Consider the following 17,963-nt stretch of genomic DNA (forward strand, 5'->3'; position numbering starts at 1 on the left):
CTTGGAGTGGATTTCTCATTTTATCACATATTTTCTTAGAGATTTTTCAGAACACATCACTCTTCTACATCCCATGCAGAATAAAAGCCAGCGCCCTCTCAGCGGCTTGCAGTCACCCACGCAGGTGCTCCCCCATGATCCTTCCTAGTCATCCCCCACCAGCTTTCTTCTTGTTTATTCTGCTACAGTCCTTGCAATTCTCCCATAAGAGGGGCAGCCTCCTCCCTCAGTGTACTGTTTTCTTTGCCTAGGATCCTCCTCACCCAAATATCCATAAGACTTCTTTTACCTCCTCTAGATCTTTGTGGAAACCTGCTCAACATCTGCCACTCAAGAAGGCCTTCCCTGACCACTGTGTTTAAAGTGGCAACCCCTTCTAGCACTCCCTAGTCACCTTTCTTGATTATCTTCTCTGCCTCGTTTTGTTTCAGCACACTTTTTATCATCTGGCTTACTCTATAATGTGCTTATTTGTTTACTGTTTGCTTTCCTCTAGCGGGACATAAGCTCCATGATGGCTGAGATTTTTGACCTTTTCCCCCTCACAGCTGATTCCCTATTCCTTAGAAGAGTGTCTGGTTTACATCAGGCAGTGAATAGATATTTGTTAAATTTGTCAGTTTTGTGTCTTGTGCCTTCAAAGTAGGAGACAAGTAATCCAGACAAAAGGATAAATTTAGACTCAGATTTCCATCTGACGTTTTATACTCTGCCCATTTTTTGCCTGTTTGAAAGATAAATTCAATTGGTCATTTGTAACGTGCCAAAAATGAGGAATTTAGTCAGTTCCGTCTGTATTACAATGAATAGACTAAAGTTGGGCACCTTCAAAGTAGTTGATTTACTTAAAGCACTAAACCTAGTTCATAATTTGCAAGCAGTCTCTGAAGATCCCAGTTGAAATATCTACTTTTTGTGCATTTGAAGATTCTTCATATTAGTGTTTTATCTGTTGGTCAAGATTGGTTTGGTCCTTGTATTACTTTTAACAGCTTTTGATTCATTGTGTTAGAAACAAAGGCCTCATGCAGCTCTTATTATAATTGTAATTTTACAGATCTTTTTGTGATTATTCCATTAATGATGATCTCCCTTTGGACTGTATAATCCATGCATCCGTGCAGGCAAGAATTGTGTTGTTTTTTTTTTTTTTTCTATCAGCGCTTCATCTCTGGCATCTAGCAGGGGCCTCATGCATAGTGCACATTTATGAATTTTGAATGAAGATTGGTATACAGAGAACACTGATATTTAGAGAATTGCTTTTATTGGGTTAAGTCTCTTAAAAATTTTTTTTCCTGACAGAGTACAACCTCACTTGAAGAAATGTTTTGAAGGAATTGCAAAGGTGGAATTTACAGAAAGTTTGGACATTACTCACATGAAGAGTAGTGAAGGAGAAGTGGTGGAACTCGTAGACACCATTTCAACCGCCAAAGCCAGAGGTCAAGTGGAGAAGTGGTTGGTTGAGTTAGAGAGAGTTATGATTAAATCCATCCATAAGGTAGCCGACTGTATTTATTATTATTCCTAGTAAAGATGATAGAACGTTAATGTATTATTGATAAATGCACTCTTATTTAGACAAACTGAGTCATGAATTACCAATTCAATTGTAACAGATAGATTGAAGGCAAAGATACGGTCTCTGATAATAATTTTGTAGTGACTCACTTGAAAAGTGAGACAAAATACCGTACATACTACAACAAACTTGGGTTTTAGTCATGAGTCTGTCTCATTTCTTGTGCTTTCAATGTTAGACACACTTTGGTCTGCATATAGATGCAAAATCTTCAGGAAAGGTTCCCATTTCTCCCTATTATGGATTAAGTGATAATGAATGTCCTTATGCATACTGGTTTCTTTGATTGAATTATTTATTTTCTTATGATAACTTCTCATATGTAGAATCACTGGGCAAAAGAGGATGAGCTTTCGTAGGGCTTGATAAATACTGACAAGCAGCTTTGCCATTTACGTAGCTATCAGCAGTTAAATGCATTTCACTTCGACCACTACTTAGCAGCATTGAATTGGTTATGTGGTTTGTTAATTGATGCATACAGTGATAACTCATTATTTTAGGCATATCTAATACTATTTCAACTACTCTTTTAATTTTGTTTGTCAAAGTACTCAGAGAAAATATTTTGGTTACCATTTCAGAGCATTAAGATGGGGTGGCAAGTAATCGGCTAGGAAATATCTTCCCCAAATGTTCATGTGTAAGTTTGTGTTGGTGGGAAAAATGCAAGTGAATGCCATGTAAAATACTACAGATAGGAGCTATGTGTGTTACTGTGTTGTGCTATATGTATTTGCATGCTTGAAAGGCTACTGCATGCCTAAATTAAGTGAATTTTGTGTCATTTCTAAATAATAAAAAATCATGTTCTTGGCACCTTTGCCCTTTTATCTTACTGGATTATCATGGGTTGAATACTGCAGTTTGCTGTAGTTTGGCAGTTTGCTACTGCCAAATTATTTTTCATATATGGCATACACAGTTTACTAATATATTTTATATACAATATTATAGAACTTTATGTAATCATATTTCTCCTCATCCAACTATATAGAAATTTGTGATTTAGATTTTAATGCCTCCCTCCTGTTCTCTCCACAGTGTCCATCTAGAACACATGTTTATTCCATCTTTGGCATTTCTCTACTGTACCTTCTATTCTTTCCTGTGTTCCTCCCATCTCTCAGTTGCTCCTTTTCACCTGCCCTTTCTGCTTCCTCTAGCCTTTTACATTTTCTTTATTATCAATAGACAACATTGCCCTTCATTTCTTTCCAACTCCATAAATATCCTAGCTAAACTAGAAATCCAGAAAGATTCGCCTATCCTTATATATTTCTTAGAAAAATTTGTAATTTTGACAATCTTTTCTGAAATTCAGACATTAACGTGACTATCACCTCATAGATGTTACTATTTTTGATTGATACATATAATAGATTGGAATGTTTCCCACTGATGGCTGGGAGATAGAGTGGATCTATGAATTCACTGAAAACATATGTAGTAAAGTACATGACTTAGGCTTCCTGAATTTACAGATCTCAACTCTCCATGAATGAATTATATATCCACCGTGTCATCATAGCCTTGGGTATCAAACTACAGGACTGAGAGGGTGTGAGGTCTGGAAACACAGGAGGAACTTTAGAGGAATTGCGTAGTGTGCTTGAGTGTGCATGTACACATATACACATGGCTGAGTGGGGATCTGATTAAGTTCAAAGAAAATAATCTGTGAATTTGACAGATCTCATTTTGGAATTATTTGAACTTATGTTTTGTAATTAAATTGCTTGTGTTTGTTCAGTCCAAATGTATCTAGGACATCTTTGGCTACGACTGGCCAAAGAAATATTTCATATAATGTGGTTCACACAAATAGATTATGTATCAGCAAAATAAAATGCTATGTAATATATTTGTTTTGCTCACAGGTGTATGGAAAAACTTGAAATTGTCTAGTTACATGCTTTAAATCTTCGTCATTGGCTAAGATGTAAGAAGTTGAGCAGTACAAGATAATCCACTCAGGAGTTAGCTCTTCATTTTTTAGCTTGTTCAAGTAAAGTATGAAACTGTTTACCTTTAGCATTTTCTTTTTCAATTAGGTAATTAGAGATGCACTTTTTGCCTATACACAACATGAACGAATTAACTGGGTAAGAGACTGGCCTGGACAGACAGTTCTCTGTGTATCCCAAACCTTTTGGACAATAGAAGTACAAACAGCTATTGCAAAAGGACAAAAGGTAAGCTTTTATTACCCACAGGTTTTGCAGCATTTTTAAAATAGTTATAATTGCCAAAATACAATTATTCTTAAAAAAAATAAAGACAGTCCACTCAAAAAGCCAAGCATACTGGAGCCTCAATCTTTTTATTATATACATTTTTATGCCTTTAAAAATACAGTAATAATAGGACAAAGAAATGTCCTAAACTCAGAAAGATTAAGAGGAAATACATAATAAAATTCTCTTTTATATCTTCAGTAAAACTACCCTCTGAAGACAAAAGATATTAATTGACTTATTTTGACTATTTTAATTTTTAGTGTACTGATTTTTAGTAAATAATATTTTGAATGATGCTTAATTTTAATTATTCTAATAAATATATGAATTTAATATTAATTGAATTGCTGTTATTAATTAAAAACAGAAGCAGCATTCTTTTTTTTTTTAACTTTTTGGGTTTGTTTGTTTGTTTGTTTATTTATTTATTTATGGCTGTGTTGGGTCTTCGTTTCTGTGCGAGGGCTTTCTCTAATTGCGGCAAGTGGGGGCCACTCTTCATCGCGGTGCGCGGGCCTCTCACTACCGCGGCCTCTCTTGTTGCGGAGCCCAGGCTCCAGACGCGCAGGCTCAGCAATCGTGGCTCACGGGCCTCGTTGCTCCGCGGCACGTGGGCTCTTCCCAGACCAGGGCTCGAACCCGTGTCCCCTGCATTGGCAGGCAGATTCTCAACCACTGCGCCGCCAGGGAGGCCCCGGAAGCAGCATTCTTATCCATAAGGTAGGATTCCAAGCAGGTCAACTTTTGGTTGACTGATAGGTCAGTTGGAATCTAGCAATTGCAGATGTTGTTTAAAACCATGAGTTTTTAATGTATTTTTTACATGGAGTTCGGCATTATTGTCTGTAAGGTATTGTTGAACACTGGTGAGTGTTGGGTTTGAGAGAGACTCGTATTCTCTGCAAGCAGGCAGATCTCATAGAGGAGGGAGCTGAGTGACACATGCTTAGTTCACTCCAACTTACCAACAGGTCACTTATTTCTCCTCTGAGGAAAGGATAAGGGCGTAGGGCAGGGACTCAGGGATTTTTAGGAAAAAGTCTTTCTTCATGGAAACCAGAGCATGGGGAATGAGGGTTTCCCTTACAGCAGTAAGCCCTTGGGGATACTCCTGGGCTCTTGGCCGCCTATGTGCATGTTTCTTTTCTCCCCAGTGGGTCCAGAAAGTTCATTTTGTCTTTTCACTTTTAAGCTTCCACTCAGTCACCTCCCCACACAAAGGGATTCCTCTATCGCCAATGTGGGTTACTGCGGGGACATGTAGCCTTCTGGATCTCGCTCCTTGCTTGCTGGCCCCCCAAACCACCATGCCAACTTTCTCATTCATCGCTATGGGAAACAGAGGGAACAAAGATGCAAATGTGAGCAAATAAGACAAATTTGTAGGCATCCTCCACATTTCTTCAGCTTAAATGTGATGTTTATTAAACCTCCACCCGTCTGTCAAAACCATCTTTTTCTCTGGAACAGGTAGGAGTTGAGGTGGAGAATTTAAGTGTAAACCTTTCATGCTTCTACTTATCTCCCAGGCGTAATTTGTATCTCAAGGGACACACAATTTAGGTCATTCCATTTCAATGTGTCCTCTGCTCAAAGCTATCTGCCTACAATTCTTACCATATTGTTCTTACTGTATTTTATACGGATACAAATAGATTTTTTTTTCTTGGTTTACAACAGTATCCACTGATACTGAGATGAGGTTATTTATTCACTCATTTAGTAGTTGACTCCATTTTATCCCACTCACGTAGTATGGTGCAGGTATGGAGCCATTCACAGAGAAAGCCAAAATGAGAATCCATGCCTTGAGTGACTGCTACTCCAGGGGGACTCAGCTTCATAGCCGTAGATCCTCTAAAGCTGTAATTTAGTGGAACTTAGCAAGCCTTTTTTGCTGTTACTTGCTGGATTGTTCTCTTCTGTTGTGTTTTGTGATGTTTCACATAGCTGCAATTTCATGGAATGAAATGAAGCGTTGTACGTGTCCTTAAAAATTAATTCTTTCCTTTTTCCTCTGCTTGTGAATACTCTGCTTCAATATGCCCTTCATCTGCTGCCTGTGTACCTTGTCCCTGTCTGTATCTCACGCATATTCAGTTTGTTTCGGTCCTGCAGCAGCATCAGGAGGGGATGGCACATGTTTTAGTACTCTAAAGCATTGATGATTTAAGAAAATTTAATATGTGTTTCTATCACGGGAGGATAGCACGTGTTTTAGTATTCTGTATGTCGATAACTTTTTCCTTAATTAATGTGTGGTTCACATTTGAAACTGATATCTTTGGTTCGGTAACTGGAGACTCTTGGCAGCCTCGGAGAAGACTAGACATTTCCATTCTCTGCAAACACTCCAAGGTGTCTGGAGCTTGATGCTATGATAGCACCATGTTGTGCTGTCCCACTTCCAGAGGACCCATTCCCCTCAGGATCTGTTTCCATTTATTTATTCAAGGAATATTCACTGTGGACCTAGTCAGTATATGAGCTATTACAGGGGCTAAAAATGAGTGAAAGAATCACCACTGTCACAGAGCTTGGGTTATTGCAAATATTGATACGATTTTGAGTCAGTTTATCATTGTGTATGTAGAGGGAACTAGGTATGATAAAAATATGATTCCAGACAGGGTTTATTTTGGATGACTATATAAAGTATTGATAGTTACCTTTAGATTCATTAGTTCACTGTACAGAATAGCTTACAATGAATAAAATGCAACAAAAGTAATTCAATATCCTGATTTTTTTTCAATCTAGCTGATCTGAATTCTCATTGATTTATTTATACTATAGTTCCTAAAGAACTTAGTTCGTCACAGTTTGAAGCTAAATTTTAGTTCTAAATCTGTTTTTCTAGTATAGCAAAATACATTCTGCTAATGTAAATAGTAACAAATTCTTATGGACATATAATTTATACCGTCAGGTCCAAACATTAAAAGTTTAATCTTATGCCTTGTGTTGAACTACAGTATGTGAGAACTGGTAAGGCTCCCAAAGATCCTGACTTTTACTGATTAGGAAACTAAGATTCACCACCTGGCGTAGTTTGTGTTCCTAGGAACAAAACTATTCTTACTAATTTGTGTACTCAATATACTTAAGTTCACTAATTGGCTCCAAGAATTTAAACACTTGGGGTTATTTAAACATAGGTGGGACAGAATTTTATTTTTCACTACTTATGAAGCAAATTAATAGCAATTAATTATGAAAATGATATAAATGGAATAGTGTTCAAGCACCAAACTTTTGAAAAAATGACTTCCTAAAAAAAAGGATAAAATATTTCAAGGAGTAATAAAAGTGACCCTTAAAGAAACAAGTCTCCAACTCTGTCCTTTAAGCTTTTCTCATCCTCAGAATTCCTCATTTTTAGTTTCATTGCTACCACTTACCTGGTCCTAAAGGAGTGAAATAAACTCATTGGTGTACAATGCTTATTAAGTATTATTAGAGTGGGGAAAAGTGACCACATCAGCCTGCTGGAGCATATTTACACTTCCCTTAAGCACAGCAGTTTTCATTGATTTTAATTTGATTTTCCTAAACCCTCTTCTCTTTTTCAAATACTAATCAGATTTACCCACCAGAAAAGAGACCCCTCCCAAAGCGAACCTGATCCTTAGAACTGGCCTTAGCTCACCGTAAACGAAAATGTTAGGTGTTTTGTTTTTTAGGATCTTTACATTTCAAGTGGCACAAATCCTACTCAGAAGCTCACACAGGAGTACTAGGAGGTTTCATGAGATCTAAGGTAGAGCATTTGGAATCAGGATCTCAGGGCTTCATCACTGCTGCAGTTTCTCTTTTGTTGTCTATTTTTCATCTCTACTGGTCTCTGTCAGGCTTTTTTTCTGCAGTGGGGTGAAGGCCTTCAGTAGCTTTGGATTGGCATTCTGAGAGTCTCCCAAGCCTAGTGAAAAGCACTTTTCTTCCTAGCTGTATAGCAGCCCCTGGAAAGAACTGTGATTGGCTCTGGTAGGGTCACACATGCCCTCCTTCATGTTGCCTTGGAGATGGGGCAAAATGATTGACAGCCCACAAAACCACAGAGCATACAGGAGTGGAAATGGAAAGAAGGGGTGTTGGGTAGGCACAAACCATGTATGTCAACTATGTCTGGCCTGATTGAGCTTGTTCACCTAATACTTTTGTAGTAAAAAAATTTTTTTGATTATTTTTAAGTTATGTCATATGGAAAATTATAATAAAAATGTAGAAAATACTCTGTATACATGCTAGGTCAAAAATTTTTTGTTCAAAAGGATTCTGATGGCACTGAGTAATTATATCTTATTTTCTTTCAGTCTCTTGAGCAATATTTGGAAAAATGTAACAAACAAATTGATGATATTGTCACCTTGGTTCGTGGCAAATTGTCCAAGCAGAATCGTGTTACTCTGGGAGCCCTTGTGGTGCTGGATGTCCATGCTAGAGATGTTCTCACAACACTTGTTAAAAAGAAAGTTAGTGATGACTCTGACTTTGAATGGTTAAGTCAGCTTAGGTACTATTGGCAAGTAAGTAATATCACTGAATGTTATTACTCAGCAATTTCAGCTCACAGCTATATAATTTGTGCTTGCTAGCTCACATGAGAAATAGTATCAGTAATGTAGGATTTTTCTTGCTGATGGCTGACTATACCTAAACAAGCATTCTCCAGATTGAAGATTAAGGCAGCCAAAAACTATATGTCAAGTGTTTGAAAACTGTGTTTATATCTATATCCAAATGTATAGTTACATAGAAATACATATACATATATAGATGCACACAAACTATGAGTAATTATAAAGGATTACTCATTTGAAATTAGTCATTATGCTTGCTGAATCTGTAAAATGTTGAAACTAATCAGTTTACAGTTGTGTTCTTAGATTCCTGATACATCTAAAGAGTGTACAAATCAGACTCTTTTAGTCTGATTTAGTCATTAAACTTTCCTCTTGTTGATCAATTGAACTAACCAGAAACATGATCTGGAGGAAGGTTTTTATCAAGGGATCTTTGTAGTTGGTGATGTCAGTCACCATCAGGAAGGCAGGAGGAGCAGGAACGGTACAGTGAACAAGGCTGGACCTGCTGAGGGTGGGAAGAGAGAGCTGAGGATTGGAGATACAGACTCAGAAGTTCTCATCATATTCACTTTTGTGAAAGGCTTTAGGAGGTATGGAGTGGGAGGAGAAGAGATACAAGAACCAGAACCCTGGAAAACCATATGAGGCTGTGAGTATAGTGGTTAGGAGCTCAGACTGTAGACTGATTGTTTCAAATGCTACATCCTCCCCTTACCAGCTGTGTGACTTGGGCAAGTTACTTACTCTCTTCAGGCACCAGCTTCCTTATCTGTACAATGGTGATGATGATAATACTCCCTCCAGTGAAAACAAGTTGAACAAATGACTGAAAATATAGGAGAATAATGAACTATCAAAAAGAGTAAGAAAACAATCCAATTTACAATTGCTCAAAAAGAATAAAATACCTAGGAATAAATTTACCCAAGAAGGTGAAAGACCTATAAACGGAAAACTGTAAGACACTGATGAAAGAAATTGAAGAAGACACAAATAAATGGAAAGATCTGTGTTCATGGATTGGCAGAATCAACATTGTTAAAATGTCCGTACTACCCGAAGCAATCTACAGACTTAATGCAATTTCTATCAAAATTCCAATGACATTTTTCACAAAAATAGAACAAACAATCCTAATATTTTTTTATGGAAACAAAAAAGACCCCAAATAGCCAAAGCAGTCTTGAGAAAGAAGAACAAAGCTGGGGGCATCACACTCCTTGATTTCAAATCATACTACCAAAGCTAAAGTAATCAAACCAGTATGTTATTGGCATAAAAACAGACACATAGATCATTGGAACAGAATAAAGAGTCCAGAAATAAACATACACATATATGGTCAATTACTTTACAACAAAGGAGCCAAGAATATAAATGGGGAAAGGACATTTAATAAATGGTGTTGGGAAAACTGGACAGCCACATGCAAAAGAATGAAATTGGATCACTATCTTACATCATACCCCCAAATTAACTCAAAATGGATTAAAGACTTGAGTGTAAGACTTGAAACCGTAAAACTCCAAGATGACATAGGTGGTAAGCTCCTTTACATTGGTCTTGGTGATTTTTTGAATTTGACGCCAAAAGCAAAGGCAGCAAAAGCAAAAATAAACAAGTGGGACTATATCAAGCTTCTGCACATCAAAGTAAAGCATCAACAAAATGAGAAGGCAACCTACTGAATAGGAGAAAATATTTGCAAATTATATATCTGATAAGAGGTTAAATCCAAAATAGATAAGGAACACATGCAACTCAATAGCAAAAAAAATCTGATTAAAAAATGGGCAGAAGCAGCCGCATAGCCCAGGGAGATCAGCTCAGTGCTTTGTGACCACCTAGAGGGGTGGGAGAGGGAGGGCGGGAGGGAGACATAAGAGGGAGGAGATGTGGGGGTATATGTATGTTATAGCTGATTCACTTTGTTATAAAGCAGAAACTAACACACCATTGTAAAGCAATTGTACTCCAATAAAGATGTTAAATAAATAAATAAAGCACCTCTTGGACACTTAAAAAAATAAATAAAAAATGGGCAGAGAATCTGAATAGAGAGTTTTCTAAAGAAGACATACAGATGGCCAACAGGCACATGAAAAGATGCTCAACATCACTAATTGTCAGGAAAATACAAATCAAAACCACAATGGAATATCATCTCACACCTGGTAGAATGGCTGTTCTCAAAAAGACAAGAGGTAACAGATCTTGGCAAGGATTTGGAAAAAAGGGAACCCTCATGTACTTTTGGTGGGAATGTAAACTGGTGCAGCCGCTATGGAAAACAGTACGGAGGATCCTCAAAAAAACTTTAAAAATAGAACTACCGTATGATCCAGCAGTTCCTCTTCTGGGTATTTATCTGAAGAAAACAGAAACACTTAACTCCAAAAGATATATGCACACCCATGTTAATTGCCTTATTCTTTACAACAGCCAAGATATTGAAAAAAACTAAATGTTCATTGATGGATGAATGGTTAAAGAAGCTGTGAGATATATATGTAATAGAATACTACTCAGCCATAAAAAATGAAATATTGCCATTTACAGCAGCATGAATGGACCTTGAAGGCATTATAAGTCAGAGAAAGACAAATACCATGTGATCTCACTTATATGTGGAATCTAAAAAACAAAATAAAATAAAAATAAAAAACAAGCTGATAGATACAGAGAGCAGATTGGGGTGGGGGTGGGGTAGGTGAGAGAAATGGGTGAAAGGAGTCAAAAGGTCCAAACTTCCAGTCATAAAATAAGTAATTCATGGGGATGTAATATATAGCATGGCAACTGTAGTTAACAATACTGTATTGCATACTTGAAAGTTGCTAAGAGTAGGTCTTAAAAGTTCTCCTCACAGGAAAAAAATTACATGTATGGTGATGGGTGTTGACTTATTATGGTGATCGTTTTGCAGTAAATATAAATATGGAATCATTATGTTGTATCCAAAAACTAATATAATGTTGTATGTCAATTATACCTTAATAAAATAGTGTTAGCAAGTTTAAAAAAAGAAAACATAAGAGAGGTAAAGAATAAATACATTTTCCAAAGTTGTTCTATGGGGAAAATTGAAACCAGTGACTTCAATTACTTCTCCAAGGAAATTAGATATTGAATTCTTCTAGTGAATTAAATGATGCCTGAAAAGTGAAATTTAAAGATGTTATTTACAACATGGCTATTATTTAAGAGCTTGAGGTTTCATATTATTTATATTTTTATTATTTAAGCTAACTTCGTTTTATCTGATTTGTACTAGGAAAATCATTTAGAAACAAAGATGATCAATGCTGGTTTACGATATGGATATGAATATCTGGGTAATTCTCCTAGGCTGGTTATTACTCCACTCACTGACAGGTGTTACAGGTAAACTCATTAATTTAAAGATCTAATTGGAACAACTTTCACTCACTCCTAAATCACTAAATTTTTTAAGCACCAAATGTATCCTCTGTTATCTTTGCCTAGACCCTTAATTCTTGTCTCAACATGACCTTCAATTTCTTTCTCTGCTGGCCTCTTCCTCTCAGCTCTAGAGCTCTAAGTATTATCAGGCGTTTCTGTTATTTTTTTACTTTGTTCATTTCTCCTTTCTTGAAACTTCTGACTCTTCCTTTTGGATCATTTGAGGCATCCTCTTTTTTCCCCCGAAACAAGGAATTTTCTAGAATTCTGTTTTCATGTATTGTTTTGTCTCATGCTTCATGGTTTTCTGAATGTCCTCGTCCATTCTTAGGCTTTAACAGCCTACAATCCTGAAGATCCCCAAACCTGTATGTACCTCCAGCCAAGGTCTCTCTTCTGTTAAGTTTCTCCACACACATGCCTGCTGGATATCTCCATCAGATATCTCATAGGTATTTACATGTACATTGTTTTTTATTGTCCTTCTGAGTAATAAAAGACCTTTATTTTTAACTCCAAGGTCCCATCTCCCATATTCCAAATTATTGTCAAATACTACATTCAACTTTGTTTTTTCATTTTCTCCCAACTGTAACTAGTTTATTGACGAAACCAGTCTCAGGATGCAAGCGGAAAGCAGTTTTGTTCTTTTTTATCACCATTCTTTTAAACTTGCTCTATCAAATATTTTCCCCATTTCTGAATGAAATCTAGGGTAGATTCCCTACTCTTTCTGGCAACTTTAGTATGTTAATGAAGAGTGTTATTATTTTCAGGTACTAAAAGTCCATTTAGGTCTAAAATGAAAGTTACTATTTTTCATCCAGTTTAAAACATCCCTTCCCCTCCAGCTCGAGCTTGACTCAAGCCCATGGCCTGCATTTGGGAAGGTAAATGTGGTCAATCTTTTGTCATTTTTGTCCCTGTCCTTTGCATTAATCCCTTAATAGCTCATCTTTTAGCTCCTCTAGTGTTGGGGGTTGATGGAGGAGAGGAGAAGGAAAGGGAGAGGTAGGTTTATAGGTGGCAGGTGTCTTGGGTGACAACTATCTCTCGGCTGTTTAGTGCCTGCCGTGATGGCACAAGTCTAGATGTACCAGATCTCCCAGGGGATGTTTATGTGGGTTCTTTGGGAGCCTGCAGTCACTTGCTTCTCCCATCTGTGGAAGATGCCTTCTCTGGCTGGCTGCTGGTGACTTTTGCTTCAGCCTCTGCTGAGGTCCACCACACACCGACCCTCTTCCTGGGGTCTCCTCTGATTCTACATGGGCCTCCTGCACAGGGTCCCATTCAGCTTGACTCAAATCTGGCTCCCTTCCAGTGGAATCTAGATCTGGCCAGATGATACACACATTTGTTTTGCCATCAGTAAGAGTGGATCTTTCTTACCGTCCCTATTTTCTCCTACTCTGCCATCAGGAGAAGCTGCAGGCATTCTCTTGACTTTAAATATTTTAAAGCTCTCAGCTTGGGGTTTTAGTCAGAATTCTAACACAGAACGATCTGTGTTTATATACTGTTACACATTTTTTTACAACTAATATTTATGTAGGTTTACCAAAAATTTTATCATTGTCTTTACTCGCCATTGCTTCTTTCTTTGTCTGATTTCTGGTTTCATTTTTCTCCTTACTAGGCAATAGCTTTTAGTAATTGTTCAAGTGAGGCTCTGCAAGTAGTGAGCTATACCAGTATTTATCTAAAATTGCCTCTTTTCTCTTCTTCTCCTTTTTTTTTAGTTCTTCACTAGATTATTAAATGATAGATTAGCTAGGTGTAAAACTGTAGATGAACAGTAATTTTCCCTCAGTTCTCCAAAGATATTATTCTACTGGCATTCATCGCTCCTGCTGAGTATTCTGTTATTTTAATTATTATTCCTTTATAGGTAGTTTTCTCCATTGTAGTTTCTAAGGTTTTCTCTTTATTGTTGATGTTCACTGGATGTTACTAGATGTGGATGAGTTTTTATTTATCCTACTTGGGACTTTTTCAATTAATATCTTTAATTCTGGCAAATTCTTAGCCATTGTTTTTTGAATTTTGCCTTTTCCCCATTCTCTTCCATCTTTCTTCTATGTCTTTAACTTTTCTTATAGTTGACCTCTCTCCCTGGGTGAGTTCCTCATATTTATCTTCTAGTGTATAATTCTGTTTCTTTAGGTTTTCTCTGCTATTTATTCTGTTCACTGAGTTTTCAAAAGTTCAGTGATTGTATTTTTCATTGCTAGGTTCCAAGTTGCCTCTCTTATGAAATTGGCTTCTGTTTTTCCCCACAGTTTTCTGATGTGTATTGCTTTTTATTTAAAATCTTATTTTAAAAAATTCGCTAGGATACCAAAGAAGGCAGAGTGCCATATGTGCAGTAACCCTCCCAGACCATTGTCCAACTGCCTTTGTCACTGCAAGTCTGATTCTTAATTCCGATCTCTCTTTCCAGTTTTAGCTGTGAGCTAATTTTAGTAGGGGTTGTTTCCCGTGTAGTCTTACATTTTCTCAGCTGTGGAGGTGTCCATGTGGAGCAGTTTTACATTTATCTCTGTGCAGGGCTCTAGGGTTTTCAGAACAAAATTTTAATGTTAATTTCTCATTTTGGGTTCATGTGCCCATCAGTAATGGAAACTGGATCCCACCCTCCGTGAAATGTAGATTTCTCGTCGGGCACTGTATGAAGGGTAAGCTTCCTGTCTCTTCCTTAGTTGACTCTTCTTTGTCTCTTGAGTAGGTTGCTGGAGTAATTTTAGTTCCCATTTACACACAAGGCAGCCTTTCAAGTCTTCTAGCTTTAAATAGTGAATCCATTCCAGCTCCTCAGCTTGCTCAGTTCTAAGGATTTATTTTCTGTTTCTATGTGGGTATAAATACACTTGTGTTTATATGCAAATTCCAAACTAATGTGCACCTCTACAGCTTTAGCACCTAATTACTTTTCCAGCTATGCATTCCCTCTTCATTGATAATTTCCTTTTCATTTGTTAAAAAATGGCTATATATTTCAAAAGTTGTTATATTTTTCTTTTATGTAGCATTTCCATATGCTTGCAGTAGGGGGATTGGGTGACTCAGGGTCAGCTGAATTCTCCGTATTGACCAGAAGTCAGCACTGAATTTCAAAAGTGAATTTGTTCTGCTTTTGTCATATATACAGCTATTCAGAAGTAAAACATAATAACAGACAAAGTAATGCCCAAAGATTTTCATAGGCTAGTAGGAAGGAAGGAATTATTGATGAGGAAGTGGAAAATTTGGCTCTCAGCTTAAATTTTTCCTCTTTTCAGAATGTATATAAAAATCACATTATTCAACAAAGATTGTTTATTATATTTCAGAACCTTATTTGGAGCCCTTCATCTGCACCTTGGAGGAGCACCTGAGGGGCCAGCTGGAACTGGAAAGACTGAAACTACAAAAGATTTAGCCAAAGCTGTAGCCAAACAATGTGTTGTCTTCAACTGTTCTGATGGGTTGGATTATCTGGCTTTAGGAAAATTCTTTAAGGTTTGAGTTGACTCATCATTTGCGATATGATAACTTCTCAGAAAGGCTATTTATAATGAAATATAATTTGATGCAAGTAAAAGATTTACTGTAGTTTAAGCAAAGTTAAAATTAAAGTATTATCTCAGTAATTCTCGAGAGAAGTAGGGTTATATCAAAAGCTTATTTGAGAAGGAGCTCTACCTCCAGTCCTTGCTATAATGGGTCAATATTACTGATAGAAATGAATGAGTGGTGTCCCTCCAGTATACTGGACAGCTAAAAGTTTGAGAACCACTGCATCATGTAAAAATTGTGGTATCTAAAGACTTCTTTGTCCCGTAGATCTTGTTATTAACAAGTTAATATTAAGTTTATTAATCATTAACAAATTCAATGATTTACTTTTATAGACACATTCTGATTAATCTTTTTGGTGAACCCGAAATCTTTCTTTTGTTTTTTTGTTAATCTTTTTGGTGAACTTGAAATCCTTCTTTTGTTTTTTCTTATTCTGAGTCAGATTCCCACTCTTATGAGTCTGTAAGATTGCAAAAAGGGGAGTTAAAAGTATAAAGTCCCTAAGTCCATCAGTGTAACCTATGAACATCTGGTCATTTTAGTGCTTTGTTGCTACAGCCTGTTATTCCTTAAAATATTAGGTGGTACAATTTAACACACAATTATCCGTGTGGGATTATGGGCTCTACTTATTTGTTTATTTGATTTCTATTTTTCTATACTTTTCAAAGTACATTTTAAAGAGTCTGTAATCCTTTTCAAAAGTATCTCCAGAAAAAGTTAACATTAAAAAAAAAATACACAAACTAACAAAAAGGAATATAACAACCCTACCCCATACAGTAAACTATTCCTCCCTGAAGTATGGCCTAGTCATTTTATAATAGATTTGGAGCATAAAAAGTCTCTACATTTGTGATGCTGAAACAATTAAAAGAAAAGAAAAGAAAATATTATAATGAATAACATACGAAGAAAACATTTGAGTGGCCAGTAACTATTTTAATCATCCTCTATCATGATATACAACCTTGTTGAAATGATTAAAGAAATAAACAGCAAATCTAAAAGATTCTATGTGTAGTTTGAATAGCCACTATATTCCTAAATGTTTAAAGAAACGTCTGATATGTGCTAAGTTTTCAAATCTATATAATGATATTCTTAATTCTTTGATATAGATTCATATACTTATTAAATTTGATTATTGATAAGTATGGATCATATGGACACTGTGTGTTAGGATCATGCTGAATAATGGGGGTACAAAATAAAAAAGACATAGGTCTTACTATTAAGAACCTCACAATCTGTATAACTGTTTGAACATGTGACTTCATAAGCATTCTGTTCTGTGATTTCTAATCCTTTTATTTTATCGTGTATTAGATTTCTAAGTCATAGAGTCTTCTCTAAATAATGAAAATGTACTACTCTTTGATTACATGCCATTCATGTTTAATCCAGTGTGTTTCAATAGATTGAACTGTACACAAATCCAAGGTCAGCCACTATTAGACGTATGGCATTGTACTAATTATTGATACTTAACATCTTATGTGATATAGCCTTAGTTTCCTTGCATAAAAGATATACACAAAGTGCCATGCGTCATGCCTGGCATATACTAGGTACTCAGTGAAACACACATACATACATATGCAATCTATAGAATGTACATTCAATGAATATTTTTGCATTGATTTTTTTCTTAGACATTTGAGTTCGTTTCTATTATATCTCTGAAATTTAGAAATGCTTAATTCATTAAGTGCTTTTTTTTTTTTAATAATGTTTATTTATTTATTTATTTATGGCTGTGTTGGGTCTTCGTTTCCGTGCGAGGGCTTTCTCTAGCTGCGGCAAGTGAGGGCCACTCTTCATCGCGGTGCGCGGGCCTCTCACTATCGCGGCCTCTCTTGTTGCGGAGCACAGGCTCCAGACGCGCAGGCTCAGTAGTTGTGGCTCACGGGCCTAGTTGCTCCGCGGCATGTGGGATCTTCCCAGACCAGGGCTCGAACCCGTGTCCCCTGCATTGGCAGGCAGACTCTCAACCACTGCGCCACCAGGGAAGCCCCCTTGCGTTGATTTTTTAAAGTTAGTCCACATTTGGACTCAGCTACTCAAGCTGGATTTTCCAGTTTTCCCTTATGACCAAATGGCACATACTTATGAGGTATCTGTGAGTTAGAACTGCAGGCTAGTGCCTCAGACGGTGTTAGCTGGTCATTACGGTGCTCAAGCTAGAGAGTAGTCTCATTGGCAACAGAAGTCATCTTATTTAAAGGATTATTACAATCCATTCTCTGGAGTACATAAAGAAAAAGCAAATAAAATCACCTTGTAAATAAAAAGTAAGAAAGGCTATGAAATTTTAGATATACATCTAAATGCCAAAAGATACACACAGAAAGTAAAAAAAAAAAAAAAAAAAAAAAAAAATCAATTGGAAAATTTTCCAGTTGATTGAACTCTTTATTCATGCAGAATAATGAATTGGTAATAAAAGAATAAGCCGTCTTTAAAGCTTTAAAGATAAAGGTGAATAAGCAATTTCCTTGATAGGATATTAAATCCGCGAAAAGATGAGGTGAAAATACAACATTTCAATGTAATATTCAATCAGATAAA

The 17,963-nt window shown here is 36.5% G+C and overlaps 1 protein-coding gene across 4 annotated transcripts in view; it reads left to right on the plus strand.

Annotated features, from left to right (window-relative positions):
* DNAH7 (dynein axonemal heavy chain 7) overlaps nt 1–17,963 on the plus strand; it is a 225,785-nt gene that overhangs the window by 62,621 nt on the left and 145,201 nt on the right. For all 4 annotated transcript variants that reach the window (XM_068544746.1, XM_068544747.1, XM_068544749.1 and 1 more), the window contains exons 20-24: nt 1,306–1,504; nt 3,640–3,780; nt 8,139–8,351; nt 11,686–11,795; nt 15,164–15,332. In XM_068544746.1, coding sequence (XP_068400847.1) covers nt 1,306–1,504; nt 3,640–3,780; nt 8,139–8,351; nt 11,686–11,795; nt 15,164–15,332 — 832 coding nt within the window. The remainder of the gene's footprint in view (nt 1–1,305; nt 1,505–3,639; nt 3,781–8,138; nt 8,352–11,685; nt 11,796–15,163; nt 15,333–17,963) is intronic.

Source organism: Eschrichtius robustus, chromosome 5 (genome assembly GCF_028021215.1).
Source record: "Eschrichtius robustus isolate mEscRob2 chromosome 5, mEscRob2.pri, whole genome shotgun sequence".
NCBI lineage: Eukaryota > Metazoa > Chordata > Mammalia > Artiodactyla > Eschrichtiidae > Eschrichtius > Eschrichtius robustus.